The following is a 16,774-nucleotide window of genomic DNA, read 5'->3' on the forward strand; positions in this document are numbered from 1 at the left end:
CAATATGGGGAAGAACGTGTGAAATCCACAAAAGTGGCAAAGAATGATAATCTTCGGACCACAGTGGAGCGAACTAACAGGGCATGAGGTAAACATACAAAATAACCTAAAAAAATGTTCCTAAATACCCTAAGAATTTATTATAATTTTATGAAAACCAGAACGAAAAGGTTTCGAGCTATTCTAGCAAGCAATGTATTTGTTTATTGATTTCAAAAAAGTTGCTATATTAATGTTCGTGGAGGCCATTAGCTTTTCATGCTGTTCTACAGCATAAATGACACCAAACCTTTCCAGAGAATAGCGTAGCCAATTGTATTTGTTTCAAACCTAGTGTACCGCTTTGTGTGTGAAATCATGTAAGATTGAATTTACATACGCCTAACAAATATGAGAAAAAGCTGAAAATCAGAAATGGTTTGGTTCATTCGTTACAATCATATTGTGTTGCCCCTTTACTTTCGGGAAATAACATAGTAAAACAATTGTACAATATGTATATGTAGAGTCTTAAGTAGTATTAATATATGGCGTTAGAGTTCTTATTCTGATACCAGAACCGATCTCAAGTTAGACGCCTCGTATTGAATAAGCACGTCCGTGGATTTTCGGTAATATTTCTAGTTTAATTATTCTTTCAAACATGCCATTATTATATATGTTCAATTATTAGTGTGCTACAGAACGTTAGAACTGATCAATAATAGTAATAAAAAAAATAATTCTTAATATCTAATATAATTTGAGTTTTAATTAGATATTGTCACATCATTGTCTCACATTGTATCTATCTTTACATAAGAAGTAAATTTGACCATTACTTTGTCATGATGAAGTATATTCAGATTTAGGAGAGAATTACTATAATCTTCGGCGTTCTCTTTCAGTATCCTTGCAAATATTCAAGGAATCAATTAACATTGAGAAACTTTCTTAAAAATCCTACTAATTTGGATAATCTCAACGACAGCCCTTTCAACAGTAAGGCATTCCTAATTCAAAAGTTAATAAATGTCTGAATTTAAACGTTTGAAACATTCACTATAAATTTTTTTTCTCTCAAAATTACTAGGTATTTTTACTACAAAACTTTTTTTTTATCTGCTTTACTGTCTTTATCATTCAACATCGCCGAAACATAAAAAAAAAAAAAAAAAAAAAAAAAAAAAAAAAAAAAAAAACTGAAGCTGAGTCATCGATATTGCTGAGTCTTGTTTGTATTTTACTTTGTGTCTAGTGTTATCTGAGCGTTCTGTTCAGAACGCAAGTTCTGGTGCATTTACCTAGCTTAGCTAAATAAGGTTACTGAGTAAATAGAGCTGGGAAATTGTAGATATTTTCATGTATTTCCAACGGTTTTACAGTTCATTTGTTAATGTCGGTATATAAAAGTAGTAGTCCTGACTTATTGACTGATCAGTGCATGAGCCCAAACTGCTTTTAGCAGTTGAAACTTGAAATTTGGACAGTGTGAATTTAGGTACTACTAAGGAAGGGCTTTTGGAAATTCGACTTGGCAGGGAGGTGGAATAGGGATAGGAATTATTGTAATAAAATGTGAATCTCTTAAGATAAGACAAAGAATTTGGTATTTGGGCTCGTACAGAAGGGTTGTAGGTGTGTTCATTAAGATACCAGTACGAGGTGTTCGAATTTCGTTTGAGACTTCGAATTGAGACGAATTCTATAAGAAAGATCTAGAATGAGGAACAAAATATATTGCCCTCAATAACATGTAGGGAAATTTGCTAACTTATAATTCTTATGTTCATATATTGCTTATGTTCATATATATTTCTTTATCCTTCCATATGTCTCGTAAAGAAATGCATATTATATTAAGAAGATTTACGATACATGAATGAACAGAGAAGGGGTTAATATTTCCTGTTACCTCGTAGTTGCCACTTTCTAGTGTTTAGTTTGCATAAGTAGTTAATAAATATCTTTGACTAACTGTATCATTATTTGATGAATGGACTATACTTCTGGTGAAATCGTAAAATATTAGTGTGCTATTCATATTGTAGTTTTGTCTAATCTTCTTGTATTTTCTATCGATTTCTTGTGTTGCTTTCTCTTATGCTTAGTTTCTTATTCGTGTAAGTAGTTAATACTAATAAAAGTAGCTTGAATAAAATTACTAACTTTATAGTTGAAATAACGGATTAGTATTTGATAACATTATTTAACATATTCAGTAGTCGACATTCTAGAAAATTTATATTTTCTTTTTGTTATGTTAGTATTTCATTACAACTATGTATAAGTTTACCGTATATATATATATATATATATATATATATATATATATATATATATATATATATCACAGATAACCAAGCTATTTGGACAGTGATATGCAAGCAAGCTTTAGGTATTGATAGAATGGTTTTCCTGATGGTATCAGTGTAAAAGTAACGATAAGTTAACTTTTAATAACACAACAGTTGTTTTGGGGAGAGTTTTTTTTTAATATATATATATATATATATATATATATATATCTGGTTCAAGCATTGGAATTTAACACGTATCTTAAATATTTTGGGTGCAGAAAATTGCAGTGTAAGAAATTACGATTACTGATTAAATAATATGAATCAGTCAGTGCATTTATTTATTTTTATTTATTTATTTATTTATATATTTATTTATTTATTTTTGCATCTTTTCTAAATTCCTTTCTATTTTCCTTCTTTCCTGCCCTCAACTCTTTCTTTCTGGCTTCATTTTTCTCTTTTCTTTTAAAATTTCTAAACTCATTTCTTCAAATTATTTAAAAATTCCCTTACTTCATTAAAATTAAATTTTGTTTGTATATAATTTTAATATTTAATAATGTAATTTGATTTATAAGTAATATTACATTTATATGTAATGCAAATTTACTTTGAAAAAAAGCAAGAACTATTTAACGAGAGTTGAAGAGGAAATCAATAAAATCACATCATTAAAATTCTAGTTGGTTTCAAAGAAAATAGAAATATAATTCTGTATATAAATTAGGAGGCTAAAATATAAAGATGGTGTATGTACTCACCATTGTTAATAAAATTCCTTCCACTCTAGATTCTTTTTCATAAGGTTTTTTCTCCCCAAAGGAAATTAAAAAACTATTCATAGTTCTCAAGGAGTATATACTGGAAAAATTACTATTAACATTGGTTCAATTTTTTTTTCTTTCTTCGGAGTAAGTTGACTATAGCCCCAAAAAATGGTTGACACTCTCAATAATTGTTGTCTTGCAGTTCCTGTTTTATTAATTGAACCTGTGCAACTATCTCCTTAAAATACTTGAAAACCTGCGTATCACTGTCTGAATGACCACTGTTTGTGTAGGGTATCACTGAGCATACAAGAATTAAACAAATAAAATGTAATATAAGAAGATACATTGAAACACACTGTAGAAATAAAACACAAATTTCTTGAGTTGAAGAAACACGATTTTCGTGATATAATTGGCCTTCATATACAGCAATGAGTAAGAATGAAAATGCATAAGGATCCTGTGAAAATTAAGTAATAATACCTATATTGTTTTGTGTTTCCACAATGGTATGGTTGTTTATTACAAATTTCCATTCATATCTTTATAAACCGATTTTTTCTTCGCTTTCTCTGTCTCAAGAAAAATATTGGATATACACATTATATACATGTGGGGTGTCCCAAAAGTAATAGCGAAAAATGAAACCACAGATTCCTGGCAGCAAAACTAGCAAAAAAGTTTATATGACATATAGTCCGGAAGTTGACACGGGCGGAACTAAACAGCTCCGAAAGTTGGGGAAAGGAACTTCACACTTGCCTACCAGAATAATGACGAAAACTAGGAAGGAGGTTCGGAAATACACAAAAATCAGGGGGATGAGAGGAAAACCCGATTTGTAGAACTGCATGTTTTCCATAAGTTTGAATTTCCCCATGTTAATTTTCTCGGATGTACACTTCAGCCTTCCTGTAAAATAGCCCTTAATTCCCACATTGTCCCTGAAGTTAGTACAACCATTCTAGGTGCACTTTGCTTTGACCACCGCTTTGTTGTCATTCATGGATCACATCTACGTACTGTATTTTGTTCATCTTCATTTCACAGTTGCAGTGCCGTGGCGGAAAATCATTCCGGGAATCCTCAATCCTGTATGGGGAATTTCTTGCACACTTATGTCAAGCATTTGTTCATTCGTTTAACAGATCAAGCCGATGATTTTTATGTATTTTGTGACCTGGCTTCCTAGCTCCCATTATTATCCCTATAGGCAGATGTGAAATTTCTTTCTCCCATATTGGCAGCTGTCTAGCTCCGCTCCTGTCCACTTCCGGACTATATGTCATATAAACATTTTTGCTTGTTTTGGTATCAGGAATAGTGGTTTCATCTTTCGTCATTACTTTTCGGACACCCTGTATATTGGCTATCATGGAATCACGTTTTTCAATCCATAAAGTGGTCAGTGTTTTATTTTTCAACTTTATTTGAATATTTCAACGAGTATTTGTGCTGACGAACATAGTGCCTATAATTTATGGGTATTTTCTGAATGTCTAATGTATTTGGAAAACTGAAATATCAGTGAGTTCCGTGAAATGTGATAAAAATGAAAAGTTCCATTTACTTCATTATCACACTCTTTTTTTATTATTTGCTATTTGGTATAACCAAATCTGCCTAGTTTATTATTATCATTATTATCTATACAACGGCTATGTCCGCCTATCGACAGGTATAAGAGCAAAAGCAGAAAGAGATATTGAAAAGCTGTTTCCGCAATCAATCCAACATTCCAAGAATACTTTCCATCTCCTCTGTTAACTTTGTCTTCAGACCGGAAGTGTTAGAAATAAACCATTTCCTGTTTCGACGTTTGTCGCCATAGAACAAAAACAACAGTATAACGACAAGCGGTATATTGCAATCTACTCAGTGTCTCAAGAGAACATATCACTGTCACCCGCAACACTCTCTCGAAACTGGAAGTGGTTGAAATTTAGTAGTCTTTCCGGTTTCAGTACTGATTTCCGTATAGAGGAAAAGCGGTAAAATATATAATTTTTTTTTTCTATCGACTCAGCGTCCCAAGAATAGATTTCACCTCCTCCACGTACTAATCCAGGCTCTGTCCATAAGAGCTGTAGAAAAGTCGGGGATGACAGCAGATCTCTTCAGAACCTGTTAGAGGGTGATCAATTAACGAAAAAAAATCGAAGGTAACACTTCCGCAACCGGGGCCTTCATTGTGAAATTCAATATTCAAAATGGCGCCCGCGCGCAAGTACCAAATTATATTTGAACTGAAATATCTTCTCACAGAAACAAGTTAGAAACTTCGTTTTTGTACCAAATTAAAGATAATTGATAGTAGAAGTAAGAAAACGGGATATATTGTTTACATGTTGCCGCCATATTTAAAAATAACGGTTATTTGGGCCAAAAATTAGTTTTTCTCGTTTCTCTTTTTTCATTTCATGACAAATAACTATGAAGTTATTAAAAATATGCAAACGTAGCCCAAACTAATTAAAGGAGCATAATCTTGGCTTTCTATCGTTACCAATATCTTTAGTAGATTTTAAAAAATGACGGAACATTTTAAATTTAAGTGGCGCCGGGTGTAGCGTTTTTTGGATTGTTTAATAAATTACCGGAAAAACACTCACTACGCGGGGGCTATTACTTTGTAACAAATTAAAATAGTCCATTCATTTTATCGATAAATTAAAGGTAATAGGTTACTGTGTCGTAGGAAGTGAAATAATAATGTTATTGCATTTGTCAAATATTATTATTAACATGTTTGTTCGTATAATATGTAGCTAATGTAATTATTATAATTGTTTTATTTTGCAGACTTTGAGTCACGAGAATTTACTTTAATTTGATGGTAATATCATGTGTGCTTGTGAGAGCTAGTAATATTTAACTAATATTTTCTACAGTTTCAAAATTCTTACGAATATATGACTTTAGCTGTGCTTTAGAGAATATTTACATATTTCTTTTCAGAGTATAATGTAAAATTACTGACACTTAGCATGAAACACTCATGTAATTTTTGGAACAATTGAAGAGGCAGTGACAGATATAGCAGGAGTTGCACCATTTTCAAGCAGTAATTCACTCAGATACATTTCAAAGACTATAAACTTTGCTTTTGTGCAGAAGTAGTCTTTTAAGACATCTTGAATTTCAATTTTATTTTCGGAGAAAGCCAAAAATCTCTCCATTTGCACCGGTAGGAATGTGTACATGACAGAATATTTAGTAGTATAGGTGAGGCGGGTACCCTTTGCTGTCTTTGCACATTTTTGACCGAGGTGATTAGTGTCATAAAATCCCTGCGGGTGCGTGTTTAAACATTGCTGCACCTCCTGAAGAATACATCAAACAGATCAGCAAACGTTTGTAAACCTTTCACTCGAGTTTTACGAAGTTGGTTCATAACATCAGCAATGGTTGCTGTATTCATTGATGAATTTCCTTTGGAGACGTACTCAGACGGCCCCAACAACTTTTGCAAAGTAGACAAAGTAGACTACTTTATTTGCTCGACGAAACAGTGGAAGTTTCGTCTGTGAATGGTCTTCGACAACGGAGTTGTTTTGTTCAAAAATCGCTCGTTTCGGAATGTCACATAAGCTTCATGGCTACGTGTCAGGTAATTCAGGATTTCTTCTGCATTAGAATCTGGTATAACTTCATGCGACATGAAATGGTGCAACTTCACAGGACTGTGAACTTTGTACGGGTTTTCCCTGTGCTCCATAAAATTCTACCATTCTGTTAACAGAGTTACGAACTTCAAGTACATTACCAAGGAACTCATGGTCTGTTTGAGATATACCAAGAATCTGACTGAAGATTTGGCATGTCGAAAGAACTTCGTGGTACGACAGTTCCCAATCCGTAATATAATTCATAGTTGCGTCTGACCCATAATTTCTTCCGATGATTTCTTAGATCTATTTATAATCTCTTCAAGTATCATATCAGCACCAAATGCGCTAAATACATTGTTCGTTCTTCTGACTACGAAATGACCATTCATAAACTGAGCATCTATTTCCGGATGTTGAGTCTCCAAATTTCTAATTTGTTCAAGATAGAGGGGCGCGCACCACAGGAAATTGATTCGATTGAATGTCATGAATACCGGAAGCAACTGCTGTACTATATACAGATGCAGCGGCCAGTATCCTTCTCGGTCAGCTCTTATAAGGCTTTTCAACAGAAATAAAAGATGTAAAAACTGTTCAAGGCAGCGGCATTGCTCTAAGATTGAGCTGAGTTTCTCTGAAAAGTTCTGCAAAGCTTCGATATTTCATCTGAATTAATGACCAGCTCCATGAACTGAAAAGAGCATTTTAAGCTTGTCTTTCTTTCATAATAGTCATAGTATCAACGAACTGCTGGACGACAGACGTATAATATTCACCTTCTTCCAGGAAAGCCTTCCTTTTAGCATAAACACATCTGCAATCATAAACATACCTTTCACTGCCCTAACGTAGATAGTTCCCTTTAGATAGTTCCCGATACTCTCGGTTACTTTGAACCCAAAAATTTTCTATGTAAAGAGACTCCAAACCAGTACCAGAAATGTACTTTCCTGTGCAGACAAGAAGGTCATGTGGAATGATCTTAGCATGAGGACAATGTTTGAAAATTCATTGCTCCTAAGTTGAATTTCGGCAGCAATGTGATACACCCCTTCGTCACATACTACAGGAATTGAAGATTGGTTTAAGTGTATAAGTAGGCTCTGCAATTTTTTTCATTGCTGTGTATACACTATTATATTCCGTTACTGGATACGGCAGTACTGGAAGAAAGCCAACCCGTTTCTTGGAAACATCCGAATCCGTTATTATCGCATTCACAGTACCCCGCGTTAGAGTAGATTCTTTAGTTTCTAGCTCGTATGCAGCATACATTATGTCTTGAGTAAACTCCTTCTGACGCAGATTATCGATGTCCAAATCATACAGTTCGGGAAAAATTGTCAGCGTGTTCTGAATCGATATAGGTTGTACCTTCCTTTCGTATTTCTTCAATTGCTGAGATGGAAGGAAGGATCAAAGATGACTGCAGGTCTTGCTAATACTGACTTTGACAATTTCGATTTCGATGGGACTTTTGTTGGCACTTCCCGGAAAAGCACCATGACTGTATCTTGGCTATCACGGATTCCTGACAGAGTAGCTTCTTCACGGTCGAAATTGTCCACAGCTCCTATCGTGAAACTATCCTCCTAAAAGTGGCTTGAAAAAGACAAGATGGAGAAACAGGTCTTTAGTGTATATTGTGCAAGCATGACATCTTTATAGCCAACTGACACACCTAATTTATTCATAGTTGAGATCAGTTGTCTGATTTTGCATTTCTCATGAATTGAATGTGCCACCATCAAATGCATGGGGGTTGCTTTCCTACTACGATATATAATATAGAATAAAGTCTGGAAGATTGACTTCAATAGATTCTTCTTCGGCACTAAAATAATGAGTTGAAACCTAGAATCAGTTTATTTATTTTCGAAGGCTTCGAAAACCTTACTTTTTCTCCAAAGTTTAACTTCGTTGTTATTGAAAGTCAGTTCACTGTTTCCATTAATGAAGTCTCGAATTTCCGACAATGTCAATCCACACCCTCATCCAATAGTTTCTCGATAATTCGCGCCACTTTATTAAGCACTCCACTTTTATTAGTTTTCTTCGACTCGGTAGTTGTGCTATCTGATTTCTGAGAATATTTATTGAACTTCGGAAGATAGGGGGATAGCCACATGCTGTCTAACTTGTTGGTAGGTTTTGTGGGCTAGGTATTTTTTATAACAGCATAGCCCTAAAATGATTAATAGTAGGAAAGAGAGGGGAGTAACTGTAATTAATGTGAAATCGAAATAAGAGAGTGCAAGGATAGGATGCGGAAGTTGGGATAGCACTGCGACCCATTTTCTGTAAAAAAAAAGATAAGAAAGAACTGTTAGTTTATATTTTGTAATGGGATTAGTTCTGGAGCTGTAGTAGTGGATATTGTTTGCAGTTGTTTAAATTTGTTATATAACCGGAAGAGGAAAATGGAATTAGTTACGGTTAAAAGGAATTGAAGTGTCGTTAAACTAGTGGTTATAGGATCAGAGAGCTCTGGAGGTATCCAGTTATTCCAGGAGGGATTATTGTCTGTTGCTTCTATGGCGTTTATTGTGGAAATAGTGTCAGTAAAATTAAATGGGATATTGGTTAGATTTGTTTTATATGTAAAGAGTCTGTCTGGGGTGAGCTGAAAAAGGGAATCATTGATTGACAACGCGTGATGCATTAAGATGTGTCTCATAATGATTTCATTAGTACCACATAGATCATCTTGTGTAATAAGTAGTGTCCCCTTTGAGAAGAGTTTATGTTCGCAGGGTAAAGTTAGTCTTATGGTATTTGTTTTTGGTGTAGTTAGTTCATGTTGTATGCCTTGGGGGGCTTCAACGATTAAAGGATGCGGTGGGTTTGTGAGTATATATTCATTGTTAGAGAATTGAGTGATTACGACTGTTTGATTTTGTGTACAAATGAAAGGACAGACCTGCCTGTATATGCCTGTTACCTTAGGAAAATGAAAATTATGTAGACACGTGGATATGTCGTTATTAGGTTGTGAAATGGAGGGTACTTTGCAAAGGAATGGTTTACTAGTGATACTGCAATCCCGCATTGCTTCTGCTGTCATGGAGATAGTGCGGGGTGTTGTAAATAATGCATATTTGACATCTGTATGCAGTGTACATGTTTCGTTAGGTAAACCAATAGGATATACAAATAATTTGTGTAACGTATAAAGTGTATTTGTGGGCATAACCGGAACATTGATGGTGAGATATACTTTCGATGGGGAAATGTTACAATAGGCCACCATCATTTGATAAGCTGCATGAGATGTGAATAAGGGGTTAATTTGCTTATTTTTCTTGGCTAATTTGATATTTAGTTTTTTAAGGTCGGATTCCAGCATGGTGAGTGGTAGTAATTGAGGCGGGATCCTATTATCATTACATGCCGTATAAATGTCATTAAAAATACTTGCTTCTAGTAAATGATGGACAGTATTCAAAAGTAATGTATCTAAGTTAAAAAATAATTCGAAAAAAGAGATCATTTGTTCCCGATTCGAAAGAATGTCGTTCTGGATAGTTTTTTCATCCCTAATTATTCTGTTAAAAGCAGTTTGAACATCCTGGAATGCCTGCTTAGTTTCTTTTGACAGACGGGACACGAGTTTTGACACGTTTTGCAACTGGGAATGCACTGTTATTTCTCTCTGTTCCAGATTTTGAACGTGTATCTTAAGTTTTTCTTCATTGGAATGAAATCGTGCTATATCTGATTCAGTGGCTACTCCTGTACTCCATTTTAAAAAACTACCTAAGAAGGGAAGTAAAGCTCTTTTTTGTTTATTTTGTTTGGGTATAAACCCATACTTCGAATTATATGTAGCCTGCATTAAGTCCTGGGAAAAGTTATTGGCCGCTTGTATTATCTGAAGTAAAGGTAAACAAAATTTTGAGCCGTTGACAGGAGAACAATCTATGTTCACTTGGTTGGTTTCAATAACAGGGATATCAAAGGTATAAATGAGGGGTGCTAAGGAGGTATATGTAATTGCTTGGTGTATTCTTAAGAAATCTAACCCAATCGTTACTTCTACTCCTTGCGGATCCAAAGTTGCATGGAGAGTTGGGGTTTGAAAGAGAATGAGGATTAGTATCCTGCAATGAAAGAACGAAAAGGAAAGTAAATAGTTATGTCAATAAAATTGAAAATCTTAATGGTTTGTTAACGTTTCCCATGCATACAATGGTTGAATACAGTGACATGGTTGCTGAGAAGGTAACCTTTTGTCGTTAATGAATGCTATTATTATTATTATTATTATTAATATTATGTGTATTCTGTATATCAAGAAGCTTAATGTTCTCTTTCAGCAGCGAGTCTAATGAGACCTCTCTCGTCCCAAATGATTAATAAAAATTACATTGAAATAAAGAAAATTTCGTAAACACAAAATATTATACACGAGAGACCTTACTTGGCTCAGATTCTTCTCTAACTTAGATTTTACAAAGAGAAAAAAGGTCTTACATGAATGTTAGGTGGAATCCTCTCACGCACATGGCTGAATAACTTTTTCTTCGTCTTTGGCTGCTTCCGTTCCTTTTGCCAGCCTGGATTCTCCTTATATCCCCCACTTTATCATGGTTTTCACAATTAAGAGGCCTTGTTCTTTTGTTTATCTTGTCCCTTAGGCCAAGTTATTTGAACAAAACATTTTAATAGTTCATCTTTTTAAAATTCATTTAACCACAGATTATCTTATCCATTTGTTTTTTTTTTCTTTAAATCTGTTTCCCAACACAATAGAGAACTGCACCGAAAACAGGTAATTCATCCTCCAAGTCACAAGTTCTTGTAAATCCGTCATCTTTAAAGAACATAGTTGCGGATAAAAATGTAGTTGCACGATTTGATTCACATATTCTGTACTTTTGTTTAATTCCGTTGTGTTTCTCTTTCCCACATACTACACATAAAAAAATTCTTGCTTTCTTGTTTGAAGATGGTGATTGTCGAACTGGAATATCTACTCTCATTTTCTTTGCCATTGGCTCAGATTGAGATTTTATTGAACGTTGATCCAGCTCCTCAGTTTCACTACGTTCTCTTTTCTTTTTCTTCCGTAACAACACATTCTTTTTTGAATATAACATATAGAGTGTGTCATTACAATGATACACAAATTCCGCACCTCGCTGAAGATCCTGAAGTCTTTTCAGAACACCACCCTTGCGAATTTCAGCCCCAACTATAACATCTTCTCTCCCTCGGAAAGACGACATTGTTTTACCTGAAGATTTGTCACGATTCTGGCAAATGATGCAGGCATTTACGTCTAATACGGATGCAGAGGAAGAGGTGTCTCGGGATAGGGAGAAGCCAAAGAGGTTTTCTATAGCCATTGTCTAGGATATTGGTGTCAACTATGGATTTTTATTATTTCACTGTCCACATTAGAGTCTGCAACATTAGCTACATATTATATGAACAAACATGTTAATAATAATATTTGACAAATGCAATAACATTATTATTTCACTTCCTACGACACAGTAACCTATTACCTTTAATTTATCGATAAAATGAATGTACCATTTTTAATTTGTTAAAAAGTAATAGCCCCCGCGTAGTGAGTGTTTTTCCGGTAATTTATTAAACAGTCTAAAAAACTCTACACCCTGCGCCACTTAAATTTAAATAGTTCCGTCATTTTTAAGATCTACTAAAGATATTGGTAACGATAGAAAGCCAAGATTATGCTCCTTTAATTAGTTTGGGCTGCGTTTGCATATTTTTAATAACTTCATAGTTATTTGTCATAAAATGAAAAACGAGAAACGAGAAAAACTAATTTTTGGCCCAAATAACCGTTATTTTTAAATATGGCGGCAACATGTAAACAATATATCCAGTTTTCTTACTTTTACTATCAATTATCTTTAATTTGGTACAAAAACGAAGTTTCTAACTTGTTTCTGTGAGAAGATATTTCAGTTCAAATATAATTTGGTACTTGCGCGCGGGCGCCATTTTGAATATTGAATTTCACAATGAAGGCCCCGGTTGCGGAAGTGTTACCTTCGATTTTTTTCATTAATTGATCACCCTCTAACAGGTTCTGAAGAGATCTGCTGTCATCCCCGACTTTTCTACGGCTCTTATGGACAGAGCCTAGACTATACCTTCTATCCAAACCGGAAATACGCGAAATAAACTACTTCCGATTTCAGCATTTACCGCCATAAAACTAAAATATTAACAGATAAGAACAAGCGATTTTTTGGTAATCGATTCAGCGTTTCAAGTGAACATATCATCATCATCTGCAATACTACCGAAATCGGAAATGATTGAAATTTGCTAGTATTTCCGGTCTCAATACTGATTTTTCATAAGGCAAAAACTATAAGAGATTCAGCGTCCTAAGAATAGGGTCTATCTCCTCCGCTAATTTTCTACTCAGACTGAAAGTGGTAGAAATGAATCCTTTTATGTTTCAACATTGATCACTGTAAGGAAAACGGTAATAGATAGCGGCAAACAGTATTATTTCGTAGATTCATCGTCTAAAGAGAACATACCATCACCACCCGCACCTTAGGAAGACTATTGTAAAGATTCACACTGTTAAACGAAATTCACGTATCATCATTAGTATTATTTCTTTTATGCTAACGCATTATTCCTTCAAATCAGCTGTGATATACAATGGTCCGATTTACTTAAGTGGGCACTTTACGATTAATAATGATGCATGACCACCATATAATTTCTCTCAGCAGGTTAACAAGCTTTGTGACTCAAATTTTCTTATGTGAAGAAAGATAAAACAACAAAACAATATATTTTGTTCAATTCGTATCGTGTCGTAATAATTTCAGTAAGGGTTGTTAATTAGCGGGTTATCGACCAATAGTTGTAAATTACGAGATTTTTTTTTCTATATCGCTGTTTTCGCAGTTCGTACTGATAATCTGTAATAGTTTCATGTAATTAGTGGTGCTTGTACTATAGAAACAAATTATATTGCCCCATGCTTCTGATGGATTTTAGTCCGAAGCAATAAGCTCCACAGGGACGCGTCAAAGCAAGTATGCATGCCATGTTTCGTTAAAATAGGCAATTTTTATAGAATATATATTTGTTACGATGAGGTGAACTCACTTCTTTCTCTGACTAATTTAACCCCAACCAACGGATAAGTTTAACGTGAATCGGATAATCGTTTATGAAATTTGCTGTTAAAGTAAATTAACCTCCTCCCATCCTAATTCTTGACTGATTTGAGCCCCAACTAATGGAGGTGATTGGAAAGTTCTAAAGAAAAATATCATATTGGATCAAAGTTCATTATTTGTTTCGAGAGTTTTGATTAGAGACCGGATATTTAGGCTCTAAAACATGGAAAAATAAGCAAATAGAATCTTATAATTCGAGAAATAAGCACTAAAATCTAAATCCAAATATTGAACACAAACATTCAATGATATGAAGAAACTGAACTTAAAAAAGCTTTAAAAAGTGTTCAAAGAATCCAGAAATATCTTATAGTTGTTTCTAGAGAATGTTTAAAAAAAAAAAAAAAAAAAAAAAAAAAAAAAAAAAAAAAAAAAAACAAACAAAGAAGAACAAAATTCTTTCCGTGTACATCTATTGTCACCTCATATTACAGTGGTTTACAGCTGTCCGAAGAAAGAAATTATAGGTTTCCTTTATATGAATATATAATTATTACATATATTTTAATTGAATATATTTTGGGAGTCTATCCCAAGGAAACATTAATTGCAGTTGATATATCAATTTTTTTTAAAAAAAAAGTTGTCTATTATGTTTTTGGTCGCGTAACTCTCTTTTTAAAATTTCAAACCATCCTTCTAATTCCAAGAATATAACAGGACCATATTTAAATCAGGGTAGAATATACAGATGAAATTACCTCGATGTATATTTTTACTTTTCAACATATCAGCTCTTCTTTAGTTTGTTCTTGGTAATCGCATTAGCTCGCTCATATTTCTGGCGGCGACATTATTTCCATGTATTGGCCTTGACTTGGACATAAGTTGTTTTCTTTTTTTCTTTCTTTTTTTTAAAAAAAAAGTTTCTTGGAACGGACAGAAATCTTACACCAAAGAAGAGATTTATGTAGTTATCCAATGAAGTAAAAATTTTGAAAATTTAAGCAATAATATATGCAAATATAAATTTTGCTGAAATTGAATCAAATATCTCTAACAAACGAAATAGTCATTTTGCCTAATGGAGATGATTGGAAAGCTTTAACAAAAATATTCGCCAATTACATGCAAAAAATATTTTTAGGAAAGTTCTTACAATATATGGCGTTGTTATCATATTATACAGTGTGTCTCAAAAGTCCCCTGACAGGTAACTGTTATTATCAGAGTTACAACAAAATGTTAGAGAGGAAACCGTCTCCAAATATGATCTTTTAATCTAAAGTGAAGGATTTTTTTTTTTTTTTTTAATTTAGTCGAGCTATTTGTGCTCTACACCCTTTATGCGCCCAATGTTAAATGAAACTGCAACGTTGCCATTTACCTGGACCCACAACTTAAGTGAATGAAGTTATTGTCTTTTACGCTAACATGTCGTTGGCCAGACCCTATTTTAAACAAGTCCCCATTCACCATACTCTTACAAAATGTATGCACCTCACGGTAAATGGCAACGTTGCAGTTCCTACGATGTTATATTTCTTTGTTGTCTCTCACATTAGTATTATGCTGTAAATTTTAGTAGCTTACTTGTATATTGAAAGAGTTTAGTAGAAGATTTGGGGATCAATTTGTGAATGCAAGGGAACAGTGTTTTTTTTTTGTTTGTTTGTTTTTGTTTTTGTTTTTGTTTGTTTGTTTGTTTGTTTGTTTGTGTGTGTGTGTGTGTGTATTTTAAATGAATTATTTTATGTATACGTATTATTAACTGATTTTAAAACGTTCAACTTCTTTTTTCAGGTGAAACTCTTTTGAGTCCTTTAGTAATGTGTGGCCCTCACGGGTTAAAATTTCAAATTCCGGTGGAGTTGAGACTCCCACACTGTGCGTCTGTGAACCCAGAAAGCTGGAGCTTTGCTTTGAAATCCAGTGAGACAGAAACTGGTAATCCAGCACAATGGCAGAATGTCACTTTAGCCAATGGCCATGTAGGATATTCAAGCAGTGTGGGTGCCAACAGTGTGTCTGTTCTTGTTGATCATTTTTAGAAAAGAAAAAAGAAACTATTTTTCCCCTTTTTTAACGAGAAAAGTGTTGCTCAACTGTGATGGTAACTGCAAAAGAATTTTATATATATATATATAAATTTTAAAAAATACATTGTGTGCAATAGTGGCATGAATAAATATGTATAGTCAAGGAAAATGTAAAGAAAACTCATGAGAAATGTATATTGAATATAGTTAACATTTGTAGTGTTGAGAGAAACTATAAAAGGGCTAGCGGTAGATTGAGTGTAGCTTTTTAAGAACGACGATATGTTCTGATATTAGCCTGTTGTACTGGCTATTGAGAATAAAGTAACCTCACAATTATTTTTTCTACCAAAGAAGCCATTTCGTTTTATTTCCGTGTTTATTCATTTGTTTGTCCTTGTATTTTTTCTAAAAACAAACACACATAGCAATTTGTAAGGTGTATATAAATAATCTGTCATATTAATGCTCGTATGTGTTTGTCGAGCTGCTTATGTTCAAAAAAATATGAAAAATTACCTTTATATATTAGTAATATCGTGAATAATTGTATTGTATTGTTATGTTACAAGCTTTGTATAAGGTCTGTGCCAGTTTATAAAAATTAAGTTTTTTTTTTAAAAAAAAATAAAAGAAAAGAAATACATGTATGGTGGTTGGAATAGGAATTATAACATTAAAAAAAAAAAAAAACCGGACAGCCATGATTTTTTAAAACCATGAGATGAAATTAAATATGCATGTGTATGTGCGTACCATATACATAATATTGTCAGTACCAATTTTACGATAGTTGCGTATTAAAAACAAGTGCTTCTTTAGAGGCTCATACATAATTTTACTTCTTAACAAGATCTCAACAGTTCTCCTGTATGTTCAAAAATAAAATAATAGTTAACTTCCGCCCTGTAGTAATGATTTCTGCAGCTTCATGAATTCTCTGTTAGT

General features: G+C 33.6%; 1 protein-coding gene across 8 annotated transcripts in view; it reads left to right on the top strand.

The window, feature by feature from the left end:
* The window catches only part of pyd (zonula occludens-like protein polychaetoid), a 640,754-nt gene extending 624,313 nt beyond the window's left edge, over positions 1-16,441 (top strand). For 7 of the 8 annotated variants that reach the window (XM_081735916.1, XM_081735917.1, XM_081735918.1 and 4 more), the window contains exon 19: positions 15,591-16,441. In XM_081735916.1, coding sequence (XP_081592042.1) covers positions 15,591-15,838 — 248 coding nt within the window. In that variant the 3' untranslated portion in view covers positions 15,839-16,441. The remainder of the gene's footprint in view (positions 1-15,590) is intronic. The other variant, XM_081735923.1, reaches the window with a different exon arrangement.
* Positions 16,442-16,774: the final 333 nt, after the last annotated feature.

Source organism: Thermobia domestica, chromosome 13 (assembly GCF_964235325.1).
Source record: "Thermobia domestica chromosome 13, izTheDome1.hap1.1, whole genome shotgun sequence".
NCBI lineage: Eukaryota > Metazoa > Arthropoda > Insecta > Zygentoma > Lepismatidae > Thermobia > Thermobia domestica.